Raw genomic sequence first — 23,522 nt, 5'->3', positions numbered from 1 at the left:
AATCTGATTCTGAAAGATACTCTTACATGAATAAGGAACAAAAATGTATCATATGTTCTGGGAATCCAAGACAGACTGCAGCATATTTGGTAGTCTTTGTCTACAGACCTGACTGGGACAATGGAATGGAAGCCTTAATGTCTACAGGAGATTTGAGCCCGAATGAGTGCTAGCTGCCTGAGTCTTAGATTCTGTTCTTGCAATGAGTCCTGCCTATGCAATTGCAGAGCCCCTCCCTGACTTCAGTAGCGCTGAGTGAATGCAGGGATCTGCCCCTGTGGAGCTCACTGCAGGATTGAGGCCTTAATCCAGGTGAGACAGAAGTAACGCTGATTGGGTGGAAGAAATAACTGGAAGAATTAACAACCGATTTATTGGTAGCTGAGGGAATGCAACCAGTGACTGTGATACAGGTTCATGGTTGAGATGTTTTCTTGGACCCCAGGCTGCTGCTGAATTGTCTGACAGAACCTGTGGCCAAGAGTACTGTTTTCTGCCTGCAGCTAGGAAGAGAAGTTCAACCACTTCTTTGCTACCATAATTCATGCCGTTGTCACACTGGGAATATATAGTTGTAATGCACTCTCCCATCACTATTCAGTAACTAAAGCTGGTGGCAACCTGCTTATTAAACACTGGAGCTACATGAACTGCACTAGCTGCCGGTGAATTTCCAGGAAGAATTTAAGGTCTATTGTAACCTTTCAAAGACCTGAATGGGCTTAGGAGCAGGTTACTTGGGAGACCACCTGTGCCATTCTTAAAAAGAACAGGAGTACTTGTGGCACCTTAGAGACTAACAAATTTATTAGAGCATAAGCTTTTGTGGGCTACAGCCCACTTCTTCGGGTGCATATAGAGTGGAACATATATTGAGGAGATATATATACACACATACAGAGAGCATGAACAGGTGGGAGTTGTCTTACCAACTCTGAGAGGCCAAATACTTACAAGGGGAGATAGATTCAATGTTTGTAATGGCTCAGCCATTCCCAGTACTTATTCAATCCTGAATTGATTGTATCTAGTTTGCATATCAATTCCAGCTCAGCAGTCTCTCCTTGGAGTCTGTTTTTGAAGTTTTTCTGTTGTAAGATAGCCACCCACAGGTCTGTCATTGAATGGCCGGACCAAGGAGAGACTGCTGAACTGGAATTGAATAAGGACTGGGACTGGCTGAGCCATTACAAACATTGAATCTATCTCCCCTTGTAAGTATTCTCACACTTCTTATCAAACTGTCTGTCCTGGGCTAGCTTGATTATCACTTCAAAAGATTTTTTCTCTTACTTAATTGGCCTCTCAGAGTTGGTAAGACAACTCCCACCTGTTCATGCTCTCTGTATGTGTGTATATATATCTCCTCAATATATTTTCCACTCTATATGCATCCGAAGAAGTGGGCTGTAGCCCACAAAAGCTTATGCTCTAATAAATTTGTTAGTCTCGAAGTTTAAACACAGAAAGGAAAATTTTTGTCAATCAATCATTTAAACAAAATCCCTTCAAATCACAATGAAAGTAACAGCAATGATTCTAAAATGAAATGAATGCTAAACTTTTTTATTAAGTAATATTTGTTTAGTTTTGTGTACAGTTTTTCTCCGTATTTAGTGGTTTTCAAAAAAATTTGTTATTTCCAGTGATCTCTGTCATGGAGAGATGGTTTATTCAAGGCTATCAGAATTAACATTCAAATTTCAAGTCTATTTCTTTCATGTCATACTATAGCTTATTGTACTGGCATAGAGAAAAATGATGAGATGTATTAGGAAATGTAGCTGTTCATATCTCAAGTGAAGCTGATTGAAAAATGAAAAACATTTTGCAAAAAAATGTTTTTCATTGACACTTCAAACAAAAAACTGACAAAAATTTGAAAATTTGAAAAATTTTGACCAGATGTAATATTGAGATCCTGATTTACCAGCAAGATAATTCTGGATACAAAATCATCATTTCAAATTGATTGAACTCCTGGTGATCCAATAATGAATAAGTCAGTGTTCAGACAGTGCCTTTTCAGCAGGTATCTGCAGTTAAAAAGTTCTAGGAATAAACACCTGATCAGTCCAACTAATGAAGTTCCACAGGATTTATTGGACCTCAGCAAGGCTAAAAAGAACACACATGCCATGATTATTAAAGAAATTCCTGACATTTCTATGACTGTAATTCGAGTCAGCACTATTTTCTCTGTTATATGCAATCATTTTTTTGGCTTATGTAAAAATATATTGTAAATAGGTATGTTTCATTTCTTTGATTTCTTTTTTAAATTCATCCCACTACCAACAGCAATTCTCAGCACAAGGAAACGTCCTGCACTGTGAGCATCACACTATCATTTTGAACTGTGTGAGAACTCTTTAGTTCACTATTCCTGAACTCTCTGACTCATGTGTACCATCCAAACCTATCAAAGTCAAAAAGGGAAAAGTTGGTTTCACTCAAGTCAGAAGATCAAAGACAAAATTGTTTTCTTTTGTTCATAGTCAAAAACTGAACAAAATGTTTCATCTTTGTGATATTTAGAGTTGGATTGATGATTTGATTAATCCAACCCATTTCACCGTTTGTGAATTATCCATAAACAGACTTTGATCTTGGAATATTTGCTCATTTGTCAGACTTATTAGGGAATGATATATGCAAATATATTTCCTCAATAGACTGCTTGCAAACTATTCATTGTGTCTACTTATTCGCTATTTGTTACTTTCTATTTGGTCTGCATGATTCATTCTCCTAAGTGACGTAATATTGCTTCTACTCTCTGACTGGATGATTCTCAGACCCATAAAGTGCTTTCACAATGATTTCATGAACACTTCTGGTGTCAGCAGTCATGGAAATACAGATGGGAAAGAAGGGATGGGATTTTTAAAAGTGCTCAATGGTGGCCTAACTTTGTTCCTATTTAAATAAATGGAACATTTCCACTAACTTAAAAGAGAATAAAATTAAGCCAAAGCTGAGCACATTTGAAAAGTCCTTGCCCCATAATGTTTTGGTCCAGGAATTCTACTCAATATACAAAGACTCTCAGGGTACGTCCAGACTACCCGCCATATCGGCGGGAAGCGATCGATTTATTGGGGATCGATATAGCGCGTCTCGTTAAGACGCGCTATATCGATCCCCGAACGCGCTCCCCGTCGACTCCAAAACTGCACCGGAGCGAGCGGCAGTAGCGGAGTCGACGGGGGAGCCACGGCCGTCAATCCCACGCCATGAGGACCCAAGGTAAATCAATCTAAGATACTTCGACCTCAGCTACGCTATTCATGTAGCTGAAGTTGCGTATCTTAGATCAACTCCCCTCCCTAGTGTAGACCAGACCTCAGAAGCAGTTCCTACAGTATAGTGCCCATTTAGGGAACAGTAATATATTTCTTTACAAACATAAAATATAAATATGAAATAATGGAAAGAAATAACTTTGGGTCAGAAATTCCAGCTTCATACTATACTTTCCTCTATTTCCGCAAACCAATGAAAGCTGGTGACTTCTGAAAGTAGACAGGGAAATCTGACATATCCCCTCTAAGCAGTCTGGGCAGATGCCCACTCCAAAAAGATATTGGCAATTTTTGATTTTTCACTAGCTCTTTATTTTTAAGAGTTATGCTTCCTATAGGAAATAGACTCCCTCTCTGTTTATTTCTCTCTTCTCCAGACTTTCAATAGTTTGGTCCCCATAGGTAGAGAAATGAGCGCAGAAAGGCTAGTCACCTCTAGTGAAAACCAATTAAGATGTAAAGTGGTACAAACATTTTTACTGTACGGTCAAGACATTTGACAGTCTTCTGAAATTAAGCAGGAAATCAAAATGTTGGGGGGGCAAAATTGTCGAATTTGGAGTCTAATTTTCAGAAAAATATTTTCTCATTTTTGTATCAATCTTTTCTTCCAATATCTTCATTAATTACATATCAGATATTCAAAGTAATTAACTATCTGGGTTTTCCCAGCATCCAACTGTGGGAAAAATCAGAGCTCCAAATGAGACAATGCTGCAATTTCCCCCTCTACTGACAATAAAATCTTATCGACAATTTACACTGCCATCTAGTGGTACAAATCTTTATATATTTACTATCACCTCACACATTTACTTTGTTCAAAGGCTTGCTATTATATACACGGTCGCTTTGTAAGAGATACTCCTTGAAAGAATTGTTGGCGAGTCATGTGAAATATTGAAAAACAATTATGGTTAGAAGAAATTCTCCTTCTAAAAAGTCACATATTTTCTGTTGAAAATAGGTATTTGGACAGAAAGTTGTGTGAAAAAGAAGTGTTTTCACAGGACTCTTAGAAATCAAACATTTTAGAACTTTTACAGGTAGAAACCGCCCCTGGACTCTTTCCTACCAAGTTAGAAAACAAACCAGAAAAGAATAGTGAGCAGAAAAATATACAATGGAATCTTCTGCTTTCCACATCCCAATTTGATAGAAAAAATATCATTGCAATCCCATTCCAATTTAGGGTTTGTTTTCAGTTTTCATGGTCTTCTTCTTTTAGCCATGGAGATGAATCTTGTGTTGATGGATATAAAACAGGCTAAATATCTTTGAAAGTGCTGCATTTGAGCTAGTGCTTGATCTTGGTTATATCTGTTTGTAGTAGGCAAAATCTAAGTGACCATCAGCCAGCGAGCTTTCCCACTGTTAGCTGGAACAATTATACCATATCCAACATAATCATTGATGACAACCAGCCATATTGGGTGTCCTTGGACCCGTGCCATCATTAAGGCCAGCGGTCTAACTGGAATGAAATTTCACAGCAACTCTCAGCAAAGCCTCTGGCTTAAAGGAAGCCCAAGGCTTAAGCTGCTGCTAGGAAATGGAGTGTGAGTATGTGCTAGTTTGACACCATTCAGCTGGACACCTCACTAGCCCACCCTGGGGTTTAGTGCTTTTTAATATCTTTTGAGACTATACCACCAAAAGACCCCAGCCCTTTGATATATTTTGTCTTGTATAAGATGAGGCAGTGCTTTTGTGGAACAGACTCCTTTCAAACGGCGAAAGGATTTTCAGCATTTTTAAAAAAAATCACCTATTATGGAACAGCAGTGTTTCAACCATTTACAAATCAAAGACCAGATTAATGACCTTTACGAAAAGCATGATGTGTGCTTCCCCAGGCTTTTCCTATGGTAGCAGGGGAGCAACAAGTTGGATCTTGTGGGAACTTTGTGGAGGCCATGAAGGAGTCACTAATGGAGATTATAACAGGGCCTGTGCTGAGAAGCAAAGAAAGTTTTTTTTTTTTTTTTAAGTCTGCGTAAGATTTATCACATTATCCCTCCACCCACTCCTAAGTACTATACTAACCCACATGTGCCTCTCCCCAATTAGTCTCACCCAAATTTTATGGGTTTTCCCATTCATGTGACTGGGTAAAATCCTTCCCTTTGCCCTCCCCCGACCTATCACCTACATAATGTTCTCATTTCAATGGGAATGGATGGTCACTATACCCCCTCAACCCCTGTTTCACGGAGGTCAGAGGTGGTGGGTAAAACAGAATTCAAATACTTCAGCTCAGAAACCCATAAACCAGTTGTGAAGGAACCAGCAAGGAAAGAAACAGGAGAAAAAGAAATAAATCAGGAAACAATTCACGACAATCACACAGCAGATTTACTGCCCTTAGGTATACTTGGATTTCAAAAAGCAAGATGGCATAGCACAAATAGTCCATCCCCATTCAGAAAATTCTCCACGTAAGATTTATTTTAAAAGATACAACAACAAAATAATACCCGCATTTCCCAACAAATTCAGTGTGAAGTACTAACCCTGGGACTGAAAAGTTCTCACTTGTCATAAGTGCAACCCCCTGGGCCTGTAATCAGTGTTTCCTCTAAGCTGCGCACCTGCGCAACAGTCCATCAAGTGCTGCGCACTTGATTATTACAGCCGCGTGGGGCCAGGTGGGGGCCCAGGGAGGCCCGCCAAAGAAGGCGCCCTGTGCAGGGTTTGCCTCAGTCCCCCTGACCTGCTGAGAGCCAGTTGGGCTGACGGAGGACCAGCCGAGCCAGGTGACTTCTCCGGAGCAGGGCTGCCCCTCCTCCCCCTGCTATGTGCAGCCGCCGCTGCTCCTGTTTCTCCCCCTCGCACCCGTTCCTCCCCCCGGAGCCGCTCTAGGCCACAGTGCTCCAGACTGGGAGCATCCTCCTGTGTGCTGTGTGGGGGGTGAGGGGAAGGCTGATGTGGGGTGTCCCCTTCCCCCCGCCTGTGTATGCAGTCGCCACTGAGCTGGGGTGACATGACAGGGGGAATCTATCTGTGCTACTGCCTCTCTGGGTCCAGAGTTGCTGGCAGCTGCTTGTGTCTGAAAAAGCTTTCAGGCTCCTGACCCGAGTGCTTTCTTAAAGAGACAGCATGCTCATATACTCACTCAGGTGCACAGACACTCCCCTCAACACACACACACACACACTCACTCTGTTACACACTCCCCTCAACACACACACACTCTTTCTCTCTCTCTCACACACACTGTCTCTCTCTCTCTCTCTCTCTCTCTCTCTCTCACACCCACCCACTCACCCACATCCCCAGGGCTCCCTGCATCCAGGTCACTTTCCCCACCTGGGCTGTGCTGTGAGGTGAGCATCAGCAGGTGCTGCTCTTCTGCCTTCTCCTTTCATAGCCCAGGCAGGCAAAGTGACCTGGATGCATGGAGCCCTGACGTTGCTCCTTGCTTCCCTGCACAGTTCCCTAGGGGTGCGCGGGGCAGGGAGCAGCAGTCCAGTGTGGGAGCGAGCAGCAATGCCAGCTGCTCCGCCTGTGCGTCCAGGTCAGTTTCCCCACATGGGTGCAGGAAGGAGATGCAGGGGCTATGGGTAAGGGGGCACAGTGCAGGGGTTCGGGGCACAGCAGGGGAGTGGAGGGGCTATGGGTAAGGGGGCACAGTGCAGAGGTTCGGGGCGCAGCAGGGGAGCAGAGGGGCTATGGGTGAAGGGAGCACAGTGCAGGGGTTGGGGCGCAGGAGGGAAGTGAAGGGGGCACAGTGCAGGGGTTTGGGGTGCAGCAGGGGAGCGGAGGGTTATGGGTGAAGGGGGCACAGTGCAGGGGTTCAGGGTGCAGGAGGGGAGTGGAGGAGTTATGAGTGAAGGGAGCACAGGACAGGGGTTAGAAGTGCAGGAGTGGGGCAGGGTTTGGAGCTCAGAACGGCGGCAGGGCCATCTGTACATTACCTTGATATTGGTGCACATAACAAAATTCATCCCATGCATGGATGGAAAAAATTAGGGAACACTGAGCAATTGCAATAACTTCTTTATCCTGTGGCCCACATTTTACAGCTATTGGGCCATATACACCACTGACAAAAGGGGGCACAGATCTACTGATTTCAATGGCACTGTGCCCACTTACTCCTGCGGTGAAGTGCCCTCAGTAGAAGGGATTATTATGAATGTATACATTTGTATGTGTACTGACAGACAATTGTACTGTGTTTACTGTACCTGTATCTTGGGTGAATTATTGCATAGATGATAGGATTGTAGATTGCAGAAGCTTTGGCGATAACAGCTGGCACAGATTTAGAATATGGAGTTAGAGTGTTGCCATGGCTAAAATTAAACAAAAACAAAACACAAAGGTATTTAATGGATGTGTGTTAACTAAATTACCAAAACATACTACTCTTTCTTGATTGACTATGTGCTTTGATCGTCTGACAACAAATAGCTTTGAAAAGTTAATTTGTTTCAGTGCATTTCTTACTGAGACTAAGACCACCATGATTTGGTGCCATACTGGTTACATTTACTTGGAGAAGCTGAATGGCCATCAACCAATGACTTTTCTGTTTTTAAGAATGACAAGCACCCAGAACACACACAATCACTTATTTCTCTGTTGTTCTGCTAGTCAGAAGCAGGAGGAGAGATTATTAATGTGGAGAACAAGATAGATATGGAATGGTAATAACAAAAACTGATTCAGAATGAAAATCTCATATTGCCACCCCATAGTATCAATTTCATTCGGCACACCAAAGGGCATCAAGGAGACTGAAATTCCAGTGTCCAAAAAGAAAGGGAGGAGCGTGAAAAAGGGGAAGTGGGCTGAGATCAGCTTTAGCTGTTTTTGCCTCAAACTCTCCCAGCAGCTAAGAGGAGTCTAATTTCCATCGATCAAGTAACTACTAATATCAGTGAAGTTGAATGTGCATCAACAGGGAAAGAGGTCTCCCTACAGGGGGAGCTGGGAAGGGGAGGAGGACATGAGCTCTGAATTTAAAAAGGTGTTGAAAAAAGCCTCTTGACTCTCTCTCTCTCTCTCTCTCTACTAGTCACCTATTCACTGTCTTGAGGAGGGGGATTCTTGAGAGATCAGATATGAGGTGAGTAATCATCTGCTGAGATGCCTAGGATTACTCTGCATAAAATCAAAATACACACACAAAAAGCAGCATGAAGGAAGTGAAAACAAAAATCTGTGCTCAGGAAAAAAAAAAGCACACAAAGTTTCATGTAAGAAATGAAATAGACACTAGCTAATCTTGTTCTCTTTTATCCAAAGGGCTATCCTGAGGAATGATATCTCACCTCTAATCTGGTGTCTATTTTAACTCCTTTTAAAAGGAAGATGAACTCCTTATGGGTGACAACACTGATTATAGTTAAATCTCATTTACAGTCCAAGGAGGAGTCAGATTTATATGAAATATCTCAGGGCAGCTTCAGGCTAGATCACTTGCCCCTCATTACTAACTTATCTTGACTAAGGGCCACCAGATTTCTACTTACCCCGCCCATGCAATCATGGTGACACAAGCATATGGAGACCAAGACAAGACAAACACAACGATGACCACAAAAGCAATTTTTGCCAGCTTCCATTCATTCTTCATGGAATGCGAGAGGTAGGATTTACGACCATAGGACCCTAGCTTCTGAACATCCCTGTGAGAAGAAGAACAAGGGAAGACACCCAGTGTAAGAAAATGTTTGGTACAAGATGCACAATGTATTATTAACAATAAATAAAATGGAGCACACACTTTATCTTTCTCTGCCCAAATATACTCAGTTATTTAATATCTTAAGGATAAAGATCTTACTCTGCTACACCCTGCAAAGGGGAGTAAACATGCAAAATGGCCTCAAAACAGCCAAGAGGAGTAAGCAGGAAGAAAGACACTGCCTCTGTGACATGCTCACTCTTCGTCCTCAAGAAAGCCCAGATGGGGCTCTGCAGTTCTGAGGGATGGGGCTAACTCAGCTGGGGAGTAGCATGGTCCTTTTGGAACCAGACAGATCTCCAGTAGCGAATGAGCAGGAAATCCCACTCCTTGCCCTCTGCGACATTGCCGGAGGCACAAGGGGGTTACTCAATGATAGTTCATTTCCTTGAGGAGCCATGCTGCCAGGGTTGGGTGGGTGGCCAGACAGCAGAGCTGTCATCAGGGCTGATCTCATCTCTGAGGATTCCATGTATTATGCATGGATTCACTCCTCACAAGGGCAGCGCTCCTTGCTGCCTACACACTTCCACTGACTCCTCCCTGTCTCTTGAGGAGATGATGTCAAATGAACTCCACAGATTCCAACTCACTGAGCCAGGTATATTGGTATTGTATGCTGGCTACTTTGCAAAGCAAGAGCACTGGTGAACCTGGCACATAATGTTTAAGGGGGCTATTTTACATTCCTGCAGGTTTATCCATCGGACAGTGGTATTTGAGCCAATGAGAGATGACATTCTTTTTACTTAGAGATAATTTTTGGAGATCGTGGTTTAGCTGCAGATATTCTGAAGGAATCATTAATACAAGCCTGGAGAAATTCTCACAGCTATTGTGTGGGGATTCTTCAGATACCATCGTCACTTTTTTATGCCAGCAAAATCAACTAATATCCTGCAATTTATAGTAAACTGGTCTGACAGGATTTAGCATAAAAACAAACAAATTTTAGTGAAGATTTACTTAAAAAGGAAGGCCACTATGCAAATCAGTACTGCGATGAGCTGCTTCAATAAAATGATAATACTCAAATAGATGCACTACGGAAGAAGCCTGCAGAAGACAATGTTAGCCAGTAGAATACATATTTAATTCTTGCAGCAGCTGTGCTGAATGCTCATATGCAGTGATATTGCTTAAAGGACCAAGTTACCATTCCTTGTTATCAAATTTGCAATTGCAGAGAGCATTCACAACCCCCCATTCAGAAAAGCACATAAGCAAGTGCTTAACCGTAAGCACCTATGCAAGTCCATCCCTATTCAGCAAAGCTTCTTAACCATGTGCTCAAGTCTCATTGTAATCGATGGGGGTTAAACATGTGTTTAAAGTTAGGCATGTGATTAGTTACTTTGCTGAAACAAGACAACAGGGCTTGATCCCATTCAGGTCAGTGGAAAGATTCTGACTGACTTCAACTGGATTTGGATTAGGCCCCGAATGAGTAATATGTACATATTGAGAGGCAAAACAATAGAGAGAGTTCCCTTTTTGATCTCTGATCAGGCCAAATTTTTAGTTCAAATATTACAAGAAGAGGCTTAATTCATGTGCAAAACAATTTGTACCTGCCTGTATATTTGCATGAAATTTGGTCAAATGCATGCACAAATAGATGTGTGTGCACCATGGCCCATCTCATCTCCCCGAGTTCAGCTGTAAAAGCTGTGATTTCTGGAATGTCTACAATAAATGAAACTCTTGAGCTATAAGGACTTAAGTCTGTGGAGTGCGCCAAAATCAGGTGATGGCCATTTTGCTGTATAACAGATTTATTCATGGTCATAACCTCCCGGGGGCTTAGATGATGAACCCAAACACTGAAGAAAATGAAAACTAGCTGAATATGAGAAAATAGCATTTCTGCTTCTATTTATCTAACCCAGCTGTCTATCTGGAGCATGTAAGCAGGGAGTTCTCTGTATTGTAATTCTGTAGGACATCAAAGGAGAATACAGATTCAGTGTAAGCAGCATCATTAATACATCTACTGCCCAGCTTGATTTTCAGCCAGGAGCTTTAAAGTACGCTTTACAGCAAGAAGACAAGAGATTTAACTACTCTTGCTACCCTGCTTACCTGCCAGTACTTCTTATGGCCAGAAACATGAATAAATAGCAATGGAATATTATAACCAGGGGAATGAAAAACACACAGCAACATAACATCATGGTGTAACTTCTGTTTGCTGGGGAATAGGTTACATAGTCCCATGTACAAGATATCATCAACCCTTCTGGCACATAGGAACCTAAGAAACATGAAAAGTAAATATATATATATATATATATACACATATATACACACACATAGTTTGTACAATTACTGGTCAAGGTTTAAGAACTGGACAGTTAACAAGCAAATGGTAATACTATACATGTGACCCTCACTGGCCATCCTGTACAGCATAATTACTTAGCTGCTGTATTGTACAAGCCAGTTCCAGAATACGGAGAGCACAGATACAAAGTTGGCATGCATCTTGTCTCCCACCTAGTCTGAACTCATTAAAAAAATTGCATCATGCACAGACAATAAGAAAACTGCTAGAAATCTTTGAGGGGGGTCAACAAGCATATAGACAAAGGGGATCCAGTGGATATACTGTACTTAGATTTTCAGAAAACCTTTGACAAGGTCCTTCACCAAAGGTTCTTAAGCAAATTAAGCTGTCATGGGATAAGAGGGAAGGTCCTCTCATGGACTGGTAACTGGTTAAAAGATAGGAAACAAAGGATAGGAATAAATGGTCAGTTTTCAGAACGGAGAGAGGTAAAGATTGGTATCCCCAGGGGACCAGTCCTATTCAACATATTCATAAATGATCTGGAAAAAGGGGTAAATAGTGAGGTGGCAAAATTTGCAGATGATACAAAACTACTCAAGATAGTTAAGTCCCAGGCAGACTGCAAAGAGCTAAAAAAGGATCTCACAAAACTGGGTGACTGGGCATCAAAATGGCAGATGAAATTCAGTGTTGATAAATGCAAAGTAATGCATACTGGAAAACATAATCCCCAACTGTACGTATAAAATAATGGGATCTAAATTAGCTGTTACCACTCAAGAAAGATCTTGGAGTCATTGTGGATAGTTCTCTGAAAACATCCACTCAATGTGTAGCAGCAGTCAAAAAAATGAACAGAATGTTGGGAAATATTAAGAAAGGGATAGATAATAAGACAGAAAATATCATAATGCCTCTATATAAATCCATGGTATGCCCACATCTTGAATACTGCGTGGATATGTCATCGCCCCATCTCAAAAAAAGATATATTGGAAAAGGTTCAGAAAAAGGAAACAAAACTGATTAGCGATATGGAACGGCTTCCATATCAGGAGAGATTAATAAGATGGGGACTTTTCAGCTTGGAAAAGAGATGGCTAATGGGAGGGATATGATAGAGGTCTATACAATCATGACTAGTGTGGAGAAAGTAAATAAGGAAGTGATATTTACTCCTTCTCATAACACAAAAACTAGGGGTAACCAAATTAAATTAATAGGCAGCAGGTTTAAAACAAACAAAAGGAAGTATTTCTTCACACAACTCACAGTCAACCTGTGGAGCTCTTTGCCAGAGGATGTTGTGAAGGCCAAGACTGTAACAGGGTTCAAAAAAGAACTAGATAAATTCATGGAGGATAGGTCCATCAATGGCTATTAGCAAGGATGGGCAGAGATGGTGTCCCTAGCCTCTGTTTGCCAGAAACTGGGAATGAGAGACAGGGAATGGATCACTTGATTACATATTCATTCCCTCTGAGGAACCTGTCATTAGCCACTGCTGGAAGATAGGATACTGGGCTAGATTGACCTTTGATCTGACCCAGTATGGCCCTTCTTATGTTCTTAACTGTCAGTCTTCCATGAGCAACTTTTTAAAGTACTCCAAGTGGTACATGATGGCATTTTGAATACTGTCTAGGGGAGAGAATCTATCCAACTGCTCCCTCCACCTCTCAATTACTTGAAAGAAGGTCATTTTCAGCAGACACGTTTAAGAATCTTTAATAACAGCAGATGTGTTTTAAAGGCTGAAACCACTGTAATTGAGGGTCTTTTGAGATTACTTTGGAGACGGTCTCTCATTGAAAGGGATTCATAATGTTACCTGTGCAAATTTGATACAGACTAAATCTTTGCGAAGTCTCATCCTAGAAGCTACTTCCCCTACCCCTACTTTATAAATTGATATGTCCTAAAAAGATGTGGGTTGGATGTGGAGGGACAGCAGGAGATCCAGAGATTCTGCAAAGAGGTATTTGTGATGATCTCAGCAACCACCCTCAGGGAAAGGCAGGGGGAAGGGGCTGTGTGTGGGATAGGTGTGTGGTGGTTAAAACTGGACTCATTTTACACAAGACAGATGTCAAAACTAGTCCCAATAAAATGTTCAAAACCCCTCCGAAGCATTTCTAAAACCGCTTTCTTGCAACATCTGCATATAAAATGCCTGATGGTGTGGTGCACTAAAAGGCTTTTACTGGCACTAATTTAGGATTTTGCGCAACCTAAATTGCTCAGTGTGTGCGCTCCACTCCTGCTCCCCGCATCTGAAACATGTCTATGCTGAGAGTGAAGCAGGAGAGAATAGCACAAAGCTTGCTACAGCAGCCTTCTGCCTGCTGAGGATTTCCGTGTGCTGGGGGAATCCTCTGAAGCTGGCATGAAATGGCTGCAATTGTACTTTGCACCAGTGAAATGGTAAATATCTGCCCCAGGATATTGCATTAATTCTGGGTTTATGTACGTGTGTATTAGAGCAGGAGGAGCAGTGACTGCTGTAGTTAAGACTGCATAAGCATTTCCTAACCATTCCCTTCCAGTCACTCAGAACTTTCACCTTAGTTCAGTGGAAGGCCTGAGCTCTGCATAGGCAGACTCTTACACCCACATGGAGTTCTGCTGAGGTCTATGGGACTCTGTACAGGTGCAGGCACGTGCCCATACAGATTCCCTGGCACAGTCAGGGGCTTAGGCCCTGATCTTGCAAGCTGACTAGTGGAGTCAGAACCTTATGCTCCAGCTTAGCCTCACTAAGGGTATGTCTATACTGCAAATGTATGTGTGCTTGTAGTATGGTCACACTTGTGTGCTATCTTTAATCTAGCTGGTGCAGGTAACAGATGTGGCAGCATGAGGTTCAGCACAGGCTAGCAACCAAGGGAAGCTGGGTATGTACTCTAGTTGTTAGCTCCTTGCCACCATGTCAACACTGCTCTTTTTACCTATGCTAGCTAGACTGAAGCTAGTGTGTGAACCTGAGCTGCAATCACACCGTCAACTGCTGTGAATACATACCCTGAACAGCAGGGGCGGCTCCAGGCACCAGCGCACCAAGCGTTTGCCTGGGGCGGCAAGCTGTGGGGGGCGGCCTGCCGGTCGCTGTGAGGGCGGCAGTCAGGGAGCCTTTGCCAGCATGCCTGTGGGAGATTCTGCCGGTCCCGCGGTTTCGGCGGTAATTCGGCGGCGGGTACGCCAAAGGAGCGGGACCAGTGGACCTCCCGCAGGCATGCCGCCGAATCTGCGTTACCAGCGGACCTCCCGCAGGCGCGCTGCCAAAAGCCGCCTGACTTCCATGCTTGGGGCAGCAAAATACATAGAGCCGCCCACGCTGAACAGGGTAACGTGCAGGCTCATGGATCAGCCTGTAGGATTGGGCCTTAGATTTTAAACACTTTAGGATACAGCCTAAGCAGGGACCGCTCTGTCTTATGGAGTGTGACACACACTGTCATTGCTTAACAAATAAGAAACAATCCTAACGGGCTATGCAGTAAAACCCACTGCTCCACCTAACTTCTTTTCTTGATTATGAGCTGTAAATATAAGACACACAGTGCTGAATATCAAAAGCAGAGCTATGGTGATTAGAGAGCGAGTGCAAGCTTTGGAATGGATATAAGCAGAGATGCTAATTAGAAGAAAAAAATCAATGAAAGCAAAGGAAAATAGCTTGAAGATGCTCAATATCATTTTTCTTCACTGCATGTTAAATGAGATTTCTTCATTGTCTGACCCTTTTAGCATCAGAAAATCCTCTACACTCCATGAAAGTAATTCAATTAGCATTTGCATGCTGGCTAACTTACTATGCTAACAGAATTTAGAGTATTCTCACCATCAGGGTAAAACTGTACTGTTTTTGCTTTCCAGAGACAAGACAAGGGAAACTCAACATATTAATTAAGCTTTTTTTTTTTTTTTTTTTGTTCTCACTGCCTGGCTTTCACTACCAACAACAAACAAGAAAAATATCACTCATTACCCACTTCTATTTCTTCACTCAGGAAAGCTGAACAACAGTGGATGATGTCAGCTGCACTCTTTTAAAAAGTTTTTAGAGAATGATCACTAGCATATCAGTGTATTCTTCCCTGTGCAGGGAGCAATGATATATTGATATAATGCACTTCTAACAAAGGCACAGTCACTGCTGTGAAGGAAGTGTGAGACGCCTGTAATATTTTATGAATATTAAGTGTGTGTTTGATTTTTATTGTATTGTATGCTATATGATTTCAAGGAGATAATTCAGGCACCAGCTCACATGCATGTAAACAGGAAAGTGGTCAAACACTTCTCACAGACACCCATTTACCAATATATATCTTAAAAGGCCATGCAGAGAACCAACTGCTTTGAAGTCTATCCTTGTCTCCTGTTGTCAGACGTCACCGGTGTGGTGCTCTGCTCAATGTTGATAAGTCGGCTGCGTGCGTGTGTTCCCTCTGTGTGCTGCCTGACAACAACTCCCACCTAGTGGGCACATAAACCAGTTTAAACAGGGTCAAGAGACACAGGGAGACAAGGGGCAAGTCTACACTACAAAATGAAGTCTACCTAAATTACGTTGACATACAGCCACTGCAGTAATTGAATCAATTTTACACATTCACACTACGTCCTTGTGTCCGCGGTGCACATCCTCACCAGGAATGTTTGCACCGATTTGACTACCAGGGTGGAGCATTGGGGATGGTTTCTGAAAAGCAATCACAGTCGACATAAGCAATGCAGCATCTATACTGATACTGCGGCAACCTAACTATGGGTATGGCTACACTTGCAGCTGTACAGCGCTGAGAGTTAAACCCGCCTTCGTACAGCTGAGTAGGGAAAGCGCTGCAGTCTATCCACACTGACAGCTGACAGCACACTGGCGTGGCCACATTTGCAGCTGCACTGGGAGCGGTGCATTATGTGCAGCTATCCCAGCATTCATGTGGCTGCAACGTGCTTTTCAAAAGGGGTGGGGTGGGGTGGGGTGGAGTGTGACAGGGAGTGTGGGGGGGAGAGAGAGTGGGCTTTGGAGTGCTGAGAGTGTGTCAGCATACGCCTTGCAAGTTCCGACCCCCCTGCTCTCCCTGCTTCTCATTCACTCACTCAAAGCAAACAGCAAAATGTTTGCTTTTTCACTCTGGTACGGAGCTTTGAAATGGCACTTCCGCATTCCTGGAGCCATCACAACAATGAGAAGAGTGGCCACTCGATAAAGGGATTATCACAGAGCAGCAAGTTAACTCCTTGTTCACACTGACACCCGTGAGTTGTAGCCACTACGCTGCATCTCTTATTCCTCTCGGGGAGGTGGAGCACCTGCAGCGCTGTAGCCAGTGAGAGACAGTGCTGTACGTGCCTTGCCAGTGTGGTCGGGGAGTGAAGTACAGTGCTGTGGACGGCTTTATTGAGTTGTAACTCGCAAATGAAGCCAAGGCCTTAGTTGTCTTAAGCGCTACACCTCTTGGTGAGGTCGAGTTATTAAATCGGTGTAATGGGTAAGTTACATCGGTGGGAGCTACATTTTAGTGTAGAAACTTACAGAGATGGGTTGACATAAGGCAGCGCATGTCAATTTAACTCTGTAGTGTAGACCAAGCCAAAGGATGTTGGGGATGGATAAAGGAATGCAGTCCATAGAGGAGGGACACCCCCCCCACCGAGAAGCAGACTGAACCCCAGTACCAGATGTGGGGGAGTATAGACAAGTTAGGCCTACCTAAGGACTGTGCTCCAGTAGCAACTATGTGAGCAAAACCAGACAATCACTATGCTCTTGGATGAATTCTCAAAGACAAAATACCACATCACCTGTGGGTGAACTCTTCTCACAAAGCGATCACTCTGTATCTGACCTATCAGTCCTCGTCCTCAAAGGAAACCTGCACAACACTTTCAAAAGATGAGCCTGGGAGCTTAAATTCATAATTTTGCTAGACACTAAAAATCACAGTTTGAATAGACACATTGGATTTATGGCTTATTACAACAATCTAAAACCCATTATCAGTAATCACTCCCAGATGCTTCACCTCCCCATTTCTTTTCTCCCTATTACCAGCGAGGTGTTAACGGATCACTTTATCGTGAATGGTCCCATGAAATGTGTTAACTACTTATGCTGAACCATCTGTTCCATCTTATATTTAGCTGTGACTTTCTGATTAAGTTTCCCAGACCTGAAGAAGAACTCCCTGTAAATTTGAAAGCTTGTCTCTTTCTCACCAACAAAAGTTGGTCAATAAAAGATACTACTTCACCCACCTTGTCTTTCTCGTATCCTTTGACAAACACAACTACAACAACACTGCATACATAAGCTTTAGGTAAGGCAGTTATGCACGTAGACAGGTTTTTAAATTTAAAAATGCTTCACTCTTGTTATGCTTTGTTCTTACTGTTGAGCTTAAACTATGCTTTGGAAAAACTGTTTTATGTTGTCATGGGGTCCCCTCACTAGTAGGGTGTCTCCTCCTGGCTACTCTGGGGATTAGCTCCTTCCAGGTCCAACAGCTCCTTCTGTCACTCGTGCAAGCACCCTACTGCCCTGTGCAACTCAGGGTGATCTCTCGTCATGGCTTGGCTCTCCCAGGCATTTCACTACAGTGCGTCCCTTATGGGGTTTTAAAGTCTGATTACATGACTATCCCAGAGAGTCTTCTGCTCCCCTGCCCAGTCTGTGCCACTTCCCCCAGTGGCTAGTAGGGGAACCCAAGCCCACCCACTAACCCAGGTTCCAGACCAGGGACTATGTTTAGCCAACCGTGTTCTGCTTTCTCCCAGACCCTGTTGCTCTTTCCCTAGACTCCTTCCTACATCTTCTAACTCTCCTCTCTCTGAGTCAACCTGCCCACACTCCCTCCACCAACGGGTTAACTGCACACTACTTAGCTCTGTAACCCCCAAACACACCTCTCTTCTTTCACAGGAAAACTGCAGACAACTTCCCCTGCAGTTCTTTTCTGCTGCCAGCTTTCTGGCTTTATATCAGCCCTACATGTTCCTTCTCAGCTGGGCTCCATCATCAATCAGCGTCTCAAACTATAGTTCTCCCTCAGGTGCAGCCTATCAGGTAAATTAACCTAATTTACCCTGCTCTGCCTTGTGTGGGGGTGAATATCCCATCCCATATGTCACTGTGTTCCCACACTGGTCACAACTCCTGACGGGAAGACTTGTAGGGCTCAAACCATTCGTGCCTGCTAAGGAAATACTGTTGGTGCACAAGGTGCACCAGTTTGAGAGGGGGAAAATTGTGCAACTTCACCTTGAGAAGCAAAGACATAGGCTTGTAACCCAAAGGGGGTGGGCTCAGAAAAACTAAGCAGCTTGAAAGGTCAGGGCCGCCCGGTGGGGGGCAAGTGGGGCAATTTGCCCCAGGCCCCGGGCCCCGCAGGGGCCCCCACAAGAGTTTTTTGGGGCCCCTGGAGCGGGGTCCTTCACTCGCTCCAGGGCCCCTGGAAAACTCTTGTGGGGCCCGGGCCCCCGGAGCTTCTTCTGCTCCAGGTCTTTGGCGGCAATTTGGCAGTGGGGGGGGTCCTTCCGCTCCGGGACCCGCCGCTGAAGTGCCCTGAAAACCCGCGGCGGGGGGTCCTTCCACCCTCGGTCCTTCTGTGACAATTCGAAGACCTCAGGCCCCCTGAATCCGCTGGGTGGCCCTGTCAAAGGTACAGATAGCCCTGGACTATGACAACCGTGTTTTGGGAAATCAGCAGATGTGGCAACTGCAAGGCTGATCTGGTTTATTTTCTTCTACTGATGGCACATAATCGTTTTAACTCATATATTAGGAATTAGAGATGGAAAAGAACTATCAGGTCACACTGCAATTACCCTGTCAGTGCAGCACTGTTCTACTTGCTTCGCCCAGTTGAATTTTACAGAACTCAGGTGATGGAGCTTTCATTGCGAGAAAATTCCATATTAATATATGGAGATATACCTATCTCATAGAACTGATTTTTTGCCCCAGATCCCTAGGTGGCCCCCTCAAGGATTGAACTCACAACGCTGGGTTTAGCAGGCCAATGCTCAAGCCACTGAGCTATCCCTCCCACATCTTAACAGACCACATTGCTAAGGATTTACTTCCTGACCATTGGGCTTCAGTATAAATTTCAATGAAAAACCTCTTAGTGTAAATGGGACTCAGACCCAATTTTTATTGTTGTTATGGTGGCACTTATGATTAAAAGACTTTGCAAAATTTTACCGCAGGCAAACGAGTGAATAAAATTTGCAAGCCTGATTAAAGGCAATAATTTTGTGTGTTATTTTATTGACATATCCAAGGCTTTCAATTAAGCAGATCATTACTTACTATTACAAGAATTAATTGCCCCAGATATCAATACTAAAGCCTTATTCTGAGTTAAATCCTACACAGTATACTCAGCTGTAAAGCTATTGATTACAGGCAGATGCCTTTTGCAGCTCAATTTAAAGCCCAACTGCAGGAAAAATGCCATATTCTATGTTCACACTAATTCAGTTTTAGATACTGGTAACAGAAGAGTTGTAAGACAGCAATGATGACACAAAAATGTGGTTATTGGGATATCTAATGTTAACCTAATTGGTTATCTTAAAATAAAGCTAGCTAATAAACAAATCAATACAGAAAACTAGAACAGCGAAACCAAGGCATGGAATTATGTTATCTTAATATTAAATCAAAAAGGCTATTGTCAGTTGTTACATTGCTGCTTCAGTTGCAGTGAAAGGAATAACATGAGTTTAAATCAGGCTTCATAAGATTCTGATGAAGGGGACGAGAAGGCTGAAATGTTTCTGCCTTTGTAGTAAATGAATAGTTAGGATAATATTAGGTCTGGTCCAAAAATAGAAAGCATTTTCAGTGAAAAATTAAGAAAACAAAATAAAATATGGGTTTGTTTGTTTGAAAATGTGGCAGGTTTTAATTTTTCATTGAAATCAAACAAAAAATTCATTTTCATTCAAAATCAAACATCTGAATTTGATTGAAACAGAAATGATCCCCTCCCCCCTTCCCATTTTTGGTTCTACACTAGAAAAGGGGACAAAAGACAGAGAAAGGGAGAAAACCCACAAAATCCAGATTACTTTTTGTTTTGACCAAAAAAAAGGTCAATTCTAAAAATATAAAAACATTTTCAAGCAGAAAGTGGCATGCTTGTCTCAGTTCCTGAAAGAAAACATGAGTAAATAGATTTCATTACGATTTGTGATGAGATTATACACTCTTGTTAAGTATGAAGAGGTTTTTCTGCTTATTCAAACCCTAAATGCACTAATTCAAAATATTCAAGTGTTGTTCTACTCTGAAAAGTGTCTGTGAACACAATGTCATGGTCTCGCAATAATTTCCATAATAAAGCTGCTCTGCCTATAAGTAAAAATCCATTCCCGCCACACCCCTACCCCCAACTACCAGCCCTGCAAACTCAGCCTCATTTTTATCTTTTTTGTGCAACAACCACATCAATAAATGTCCTGCTGGCTAAATTATACCCCTTTGTTACATCTGTGCATCCCCACTGCACAGGTTTAACCAGATGGGATATAATAAAACATGTCTGTGAATGATGCACAATAATAAGCAGAAATCCAGCTCATCCATCTGTTTTGACACTACCTGGGCTAACCAGGCTCAAAAGCAGTAAGATGCTATTTCTATCACTAAAGTCAGTAGATATGACTGAATAAACACAAGGAGCCAGATCCTCAACAAGTGTATATCACATTGGCCCCACTAGTTTATGTCAACTGAAGATCTGACCCAAGGAATATTTCTGTTGAATAAGAAGGTATAATTTTTACTAGGTCGTTTCTCTCAATGAAACCTCACTTTAAGGTCATGAGGTAAAATCACAGAAGTAGAGAAATTTACAGCCAAAGGGACAATACCATCAAAGTTTAAGACCAAAAATCTGACTTGTGCTAAATATTTAGATTTAGACCAAGATTTTCAAGGGGTGCTAATGTCACCTTAAATTCTGTAAAGCACTTTGAGATCCTCAGATGAAATATGCTACAGAAGACCAAACTAATATTATTGTTACTTAAGGCTGACATTTTCAGAGGCAACCAATAATTCTGAGTGCCTTGATTTTTTGGATGCTTTAAAGAGGCCCAATTTTCAGAAGTGCTGAGTATCCACCCGCTAAAAATCCTTTAAGATGTCTCAAATTGGGTACACCCAAAAAACTCAGGACCCAAAAGGGATAGTCATTTTTGAAAATGTTGGCCTTCAGAAATATTATTTTCCTCCACTGTAGCACATTTAAGCTGAGGATCTTAGAGTGCTTAACAAATATTAATAAATGATAGCCCTATGAGATAGGTAAGTAGTGCTATCCCATTTTTACAGACATGAAAATTAAGAGACCGAGGTCAAGTGTTTGGACAATATCAGTCAGGAGTGGAGAGTCTAGGAATAAAACCCTTATCAGCTGTGGCTCAAAGGTTTGTGCCTTCACCAGAAGGCTATTCTTCCCCCGCTTTTCTCACATCCCCATCATACTTAGCTAGGCTGTCTGAGAAGGGGTAAGGAGACACCAAGCAGTGGACAGAAGGGGAGATAGATACTCAATGTCCCAGCATAAGAGGTTGAGGGTGGAGAGAAATCTGTATATGACTCAACAGATGGAGGAAGTAATGACTAGCGGGTGATTGGATGTATGTGTGATGGGGAGGATATTTGGTGAGTGATGGATCTGTGGGTGGGTGTGGGGACAGGTAGGTATGTGGTGTGAGTGTGTGCGTGCATGTGTCTGGAGAAGTTTTAGTAGCAGACAGTAAGAGAAGGTTGTGGCAAGTAGTGGAGAAAGGGAAGGAAGGGACAGCGGGAAGAGAAAGGAGGGAGAGATCATTTGGAAAAGAGAATGAAGGAAAAGTTGGGGATAGGAAAAAAGCAGGCCTTTAAAAAAGGAAAGAGAAAGGAAATTAAAAGCACAGGAAGCTACAATTATTTATGATCAAAGTTTAATTCCAAATTAAATAAGTGGAAGCAAGCAAACAGTGATGGATTTTAGATGCAAATCTAAATTTTCATTTTGGAAAAGAGGGGACTAAAGGGAGGATATGGTAGAGGTCTATAAAATCATGAATGGCATGGAGAAATGAATAAGGAAGTGTTATTTACGCCTTCACATAACACAAGAATCAGGGATCACCCACTGAAATTAATAGGCATCAGGTTTACAACTAACAGAAGGAAATAAATTCTGCACACAATGCACAGTCAACCTGTGGAACTTGTTGCCAGGGGATGTTGTGAAGGGCAAAACTATAATGGGGATCAAAAAAGAATTTGATAAGTTCATGGAGGATAGGTTGATCAATGGCTATTAGCCAAGATGCTCTGGGTGTCCCTAGCCTCTGATAGCCAGAAGCTGGGAGTGGACAATAGGGGTCAATATTTGCCAGTTTGGTCATTCATTAACAAAGACAAGAAGGTAGCGGGAATTTAAGGTCCTGATCCAAACACCATTAAAGTCAATAGAGTCCTCCTATCTTCAGGGGACTTTGAAGAAGAACTCAAAAATACTTTAAATATTATATTATTATTTTTTATGTAATCTCTGTTCAGGCTGAAATGGAGATGACAATTTTTTCTCATTGAATAGGAAGACATACTATTTTTCAATATTATCTTTCAAAGCTACACCTCTACCCCGATATAACGCTGTCCTCGGGAGCCAAAATTTTTTACCGCAGTATAGGTGAAACCGCATTATATCGAACTTGCTTTGATCGCAGCCCCACCCCCCGGAGCACTGCTTTACCGCGTTATATCCGAATTCGTGTTATATCGGGTCGCATTATATCGGGGTAGAGGTGTACTTGTTTTAAAAGTGGGAACACTAATATTTTACTCCTCCTGAGATAGTCACTTCAATTTATTTATATAAGGCCAGTTCAGAAGGAAGAAAAATATTAGGGGTTACTGTCAGCCTTGCCTCAACGTGTCCTCCCTTTCTGCACACACAATTTTGCATGTGCAAATAACCGAGATTGCTATTGATTCAATGTAGATAACCAACTACCAGGCTGCATCTTCACCTCAGATATCTACATGACATTAGTCACTCTTGCCCTTATTTTCAAGCTCAGAAGGGCAGGCAGGCTTTTGATAATCTATCCCTTTATCTCTTGACATAAAAGATGACTGAGAAAGTAAGAGTGTGCTGACAACTACTGCTGAAGAGAGAAGGTACCTACCCTTCCTGACTTGAGAAGTACTGATACA

General features: G+C 42.6%; 1 protein-coding gene across 4 annotated transcripts in view; it reads right to left on the bottom strand.

The window, feature by feature from the left end:
• The window catches only part of LOC128837563 (melanopsin-like), a 78,955-nt gene that overhangs the window by 22,128 nt on the left and 33,305 nt on the right, over positions 1 to 23,522 (bottom strand). For all 4 annotated transcript variants that reach the window (XR_008444981.1, XM_054028782.1, XM_054028785.1 and 1 more), the window contains 3 exons: positions 11,083 to 11,254; positions 8,786 to 8,941; positions 7,496 to 7,603 (listed from right to left, as the gene is read on the bottom strand). Coding sequence is in view for 3 of the 4 variants with exons in the window: in XM_054028782.1 (XP_053884757.1) it covers positions 7,496 to 7,603; positions 8,786 to 8,941; positions 11,083 to 11,254 (436 nt within the window). In the remaining variant the exon portion in view is untranslated. The remainder of the gene's footprint in view (positions 1 to 7,495; positions 7,604 to 8,785; positions 8,942 to 11,082; positions 11,255 to 23,522) is intronic.

Source organism: Malaclemys terrapin, chromosome 5, assembly GCF_027887155.1.
Source record: "Malaclemys terrapin pileata isolate rMalTer1 chromosome 5, rMalTer1.hap1, whole genome shotgun sequence".
NCBI classification, from domain to species: Eukaryota; Metazoa; Chordata; order Testudines; family Emydidae; genus Malaclemys; species Malaclemys terrapin.
Note: the sequence above shows the minus strand (reverse complement) of the source record. Positions and strands in the feature narration are given on the sequence as shown.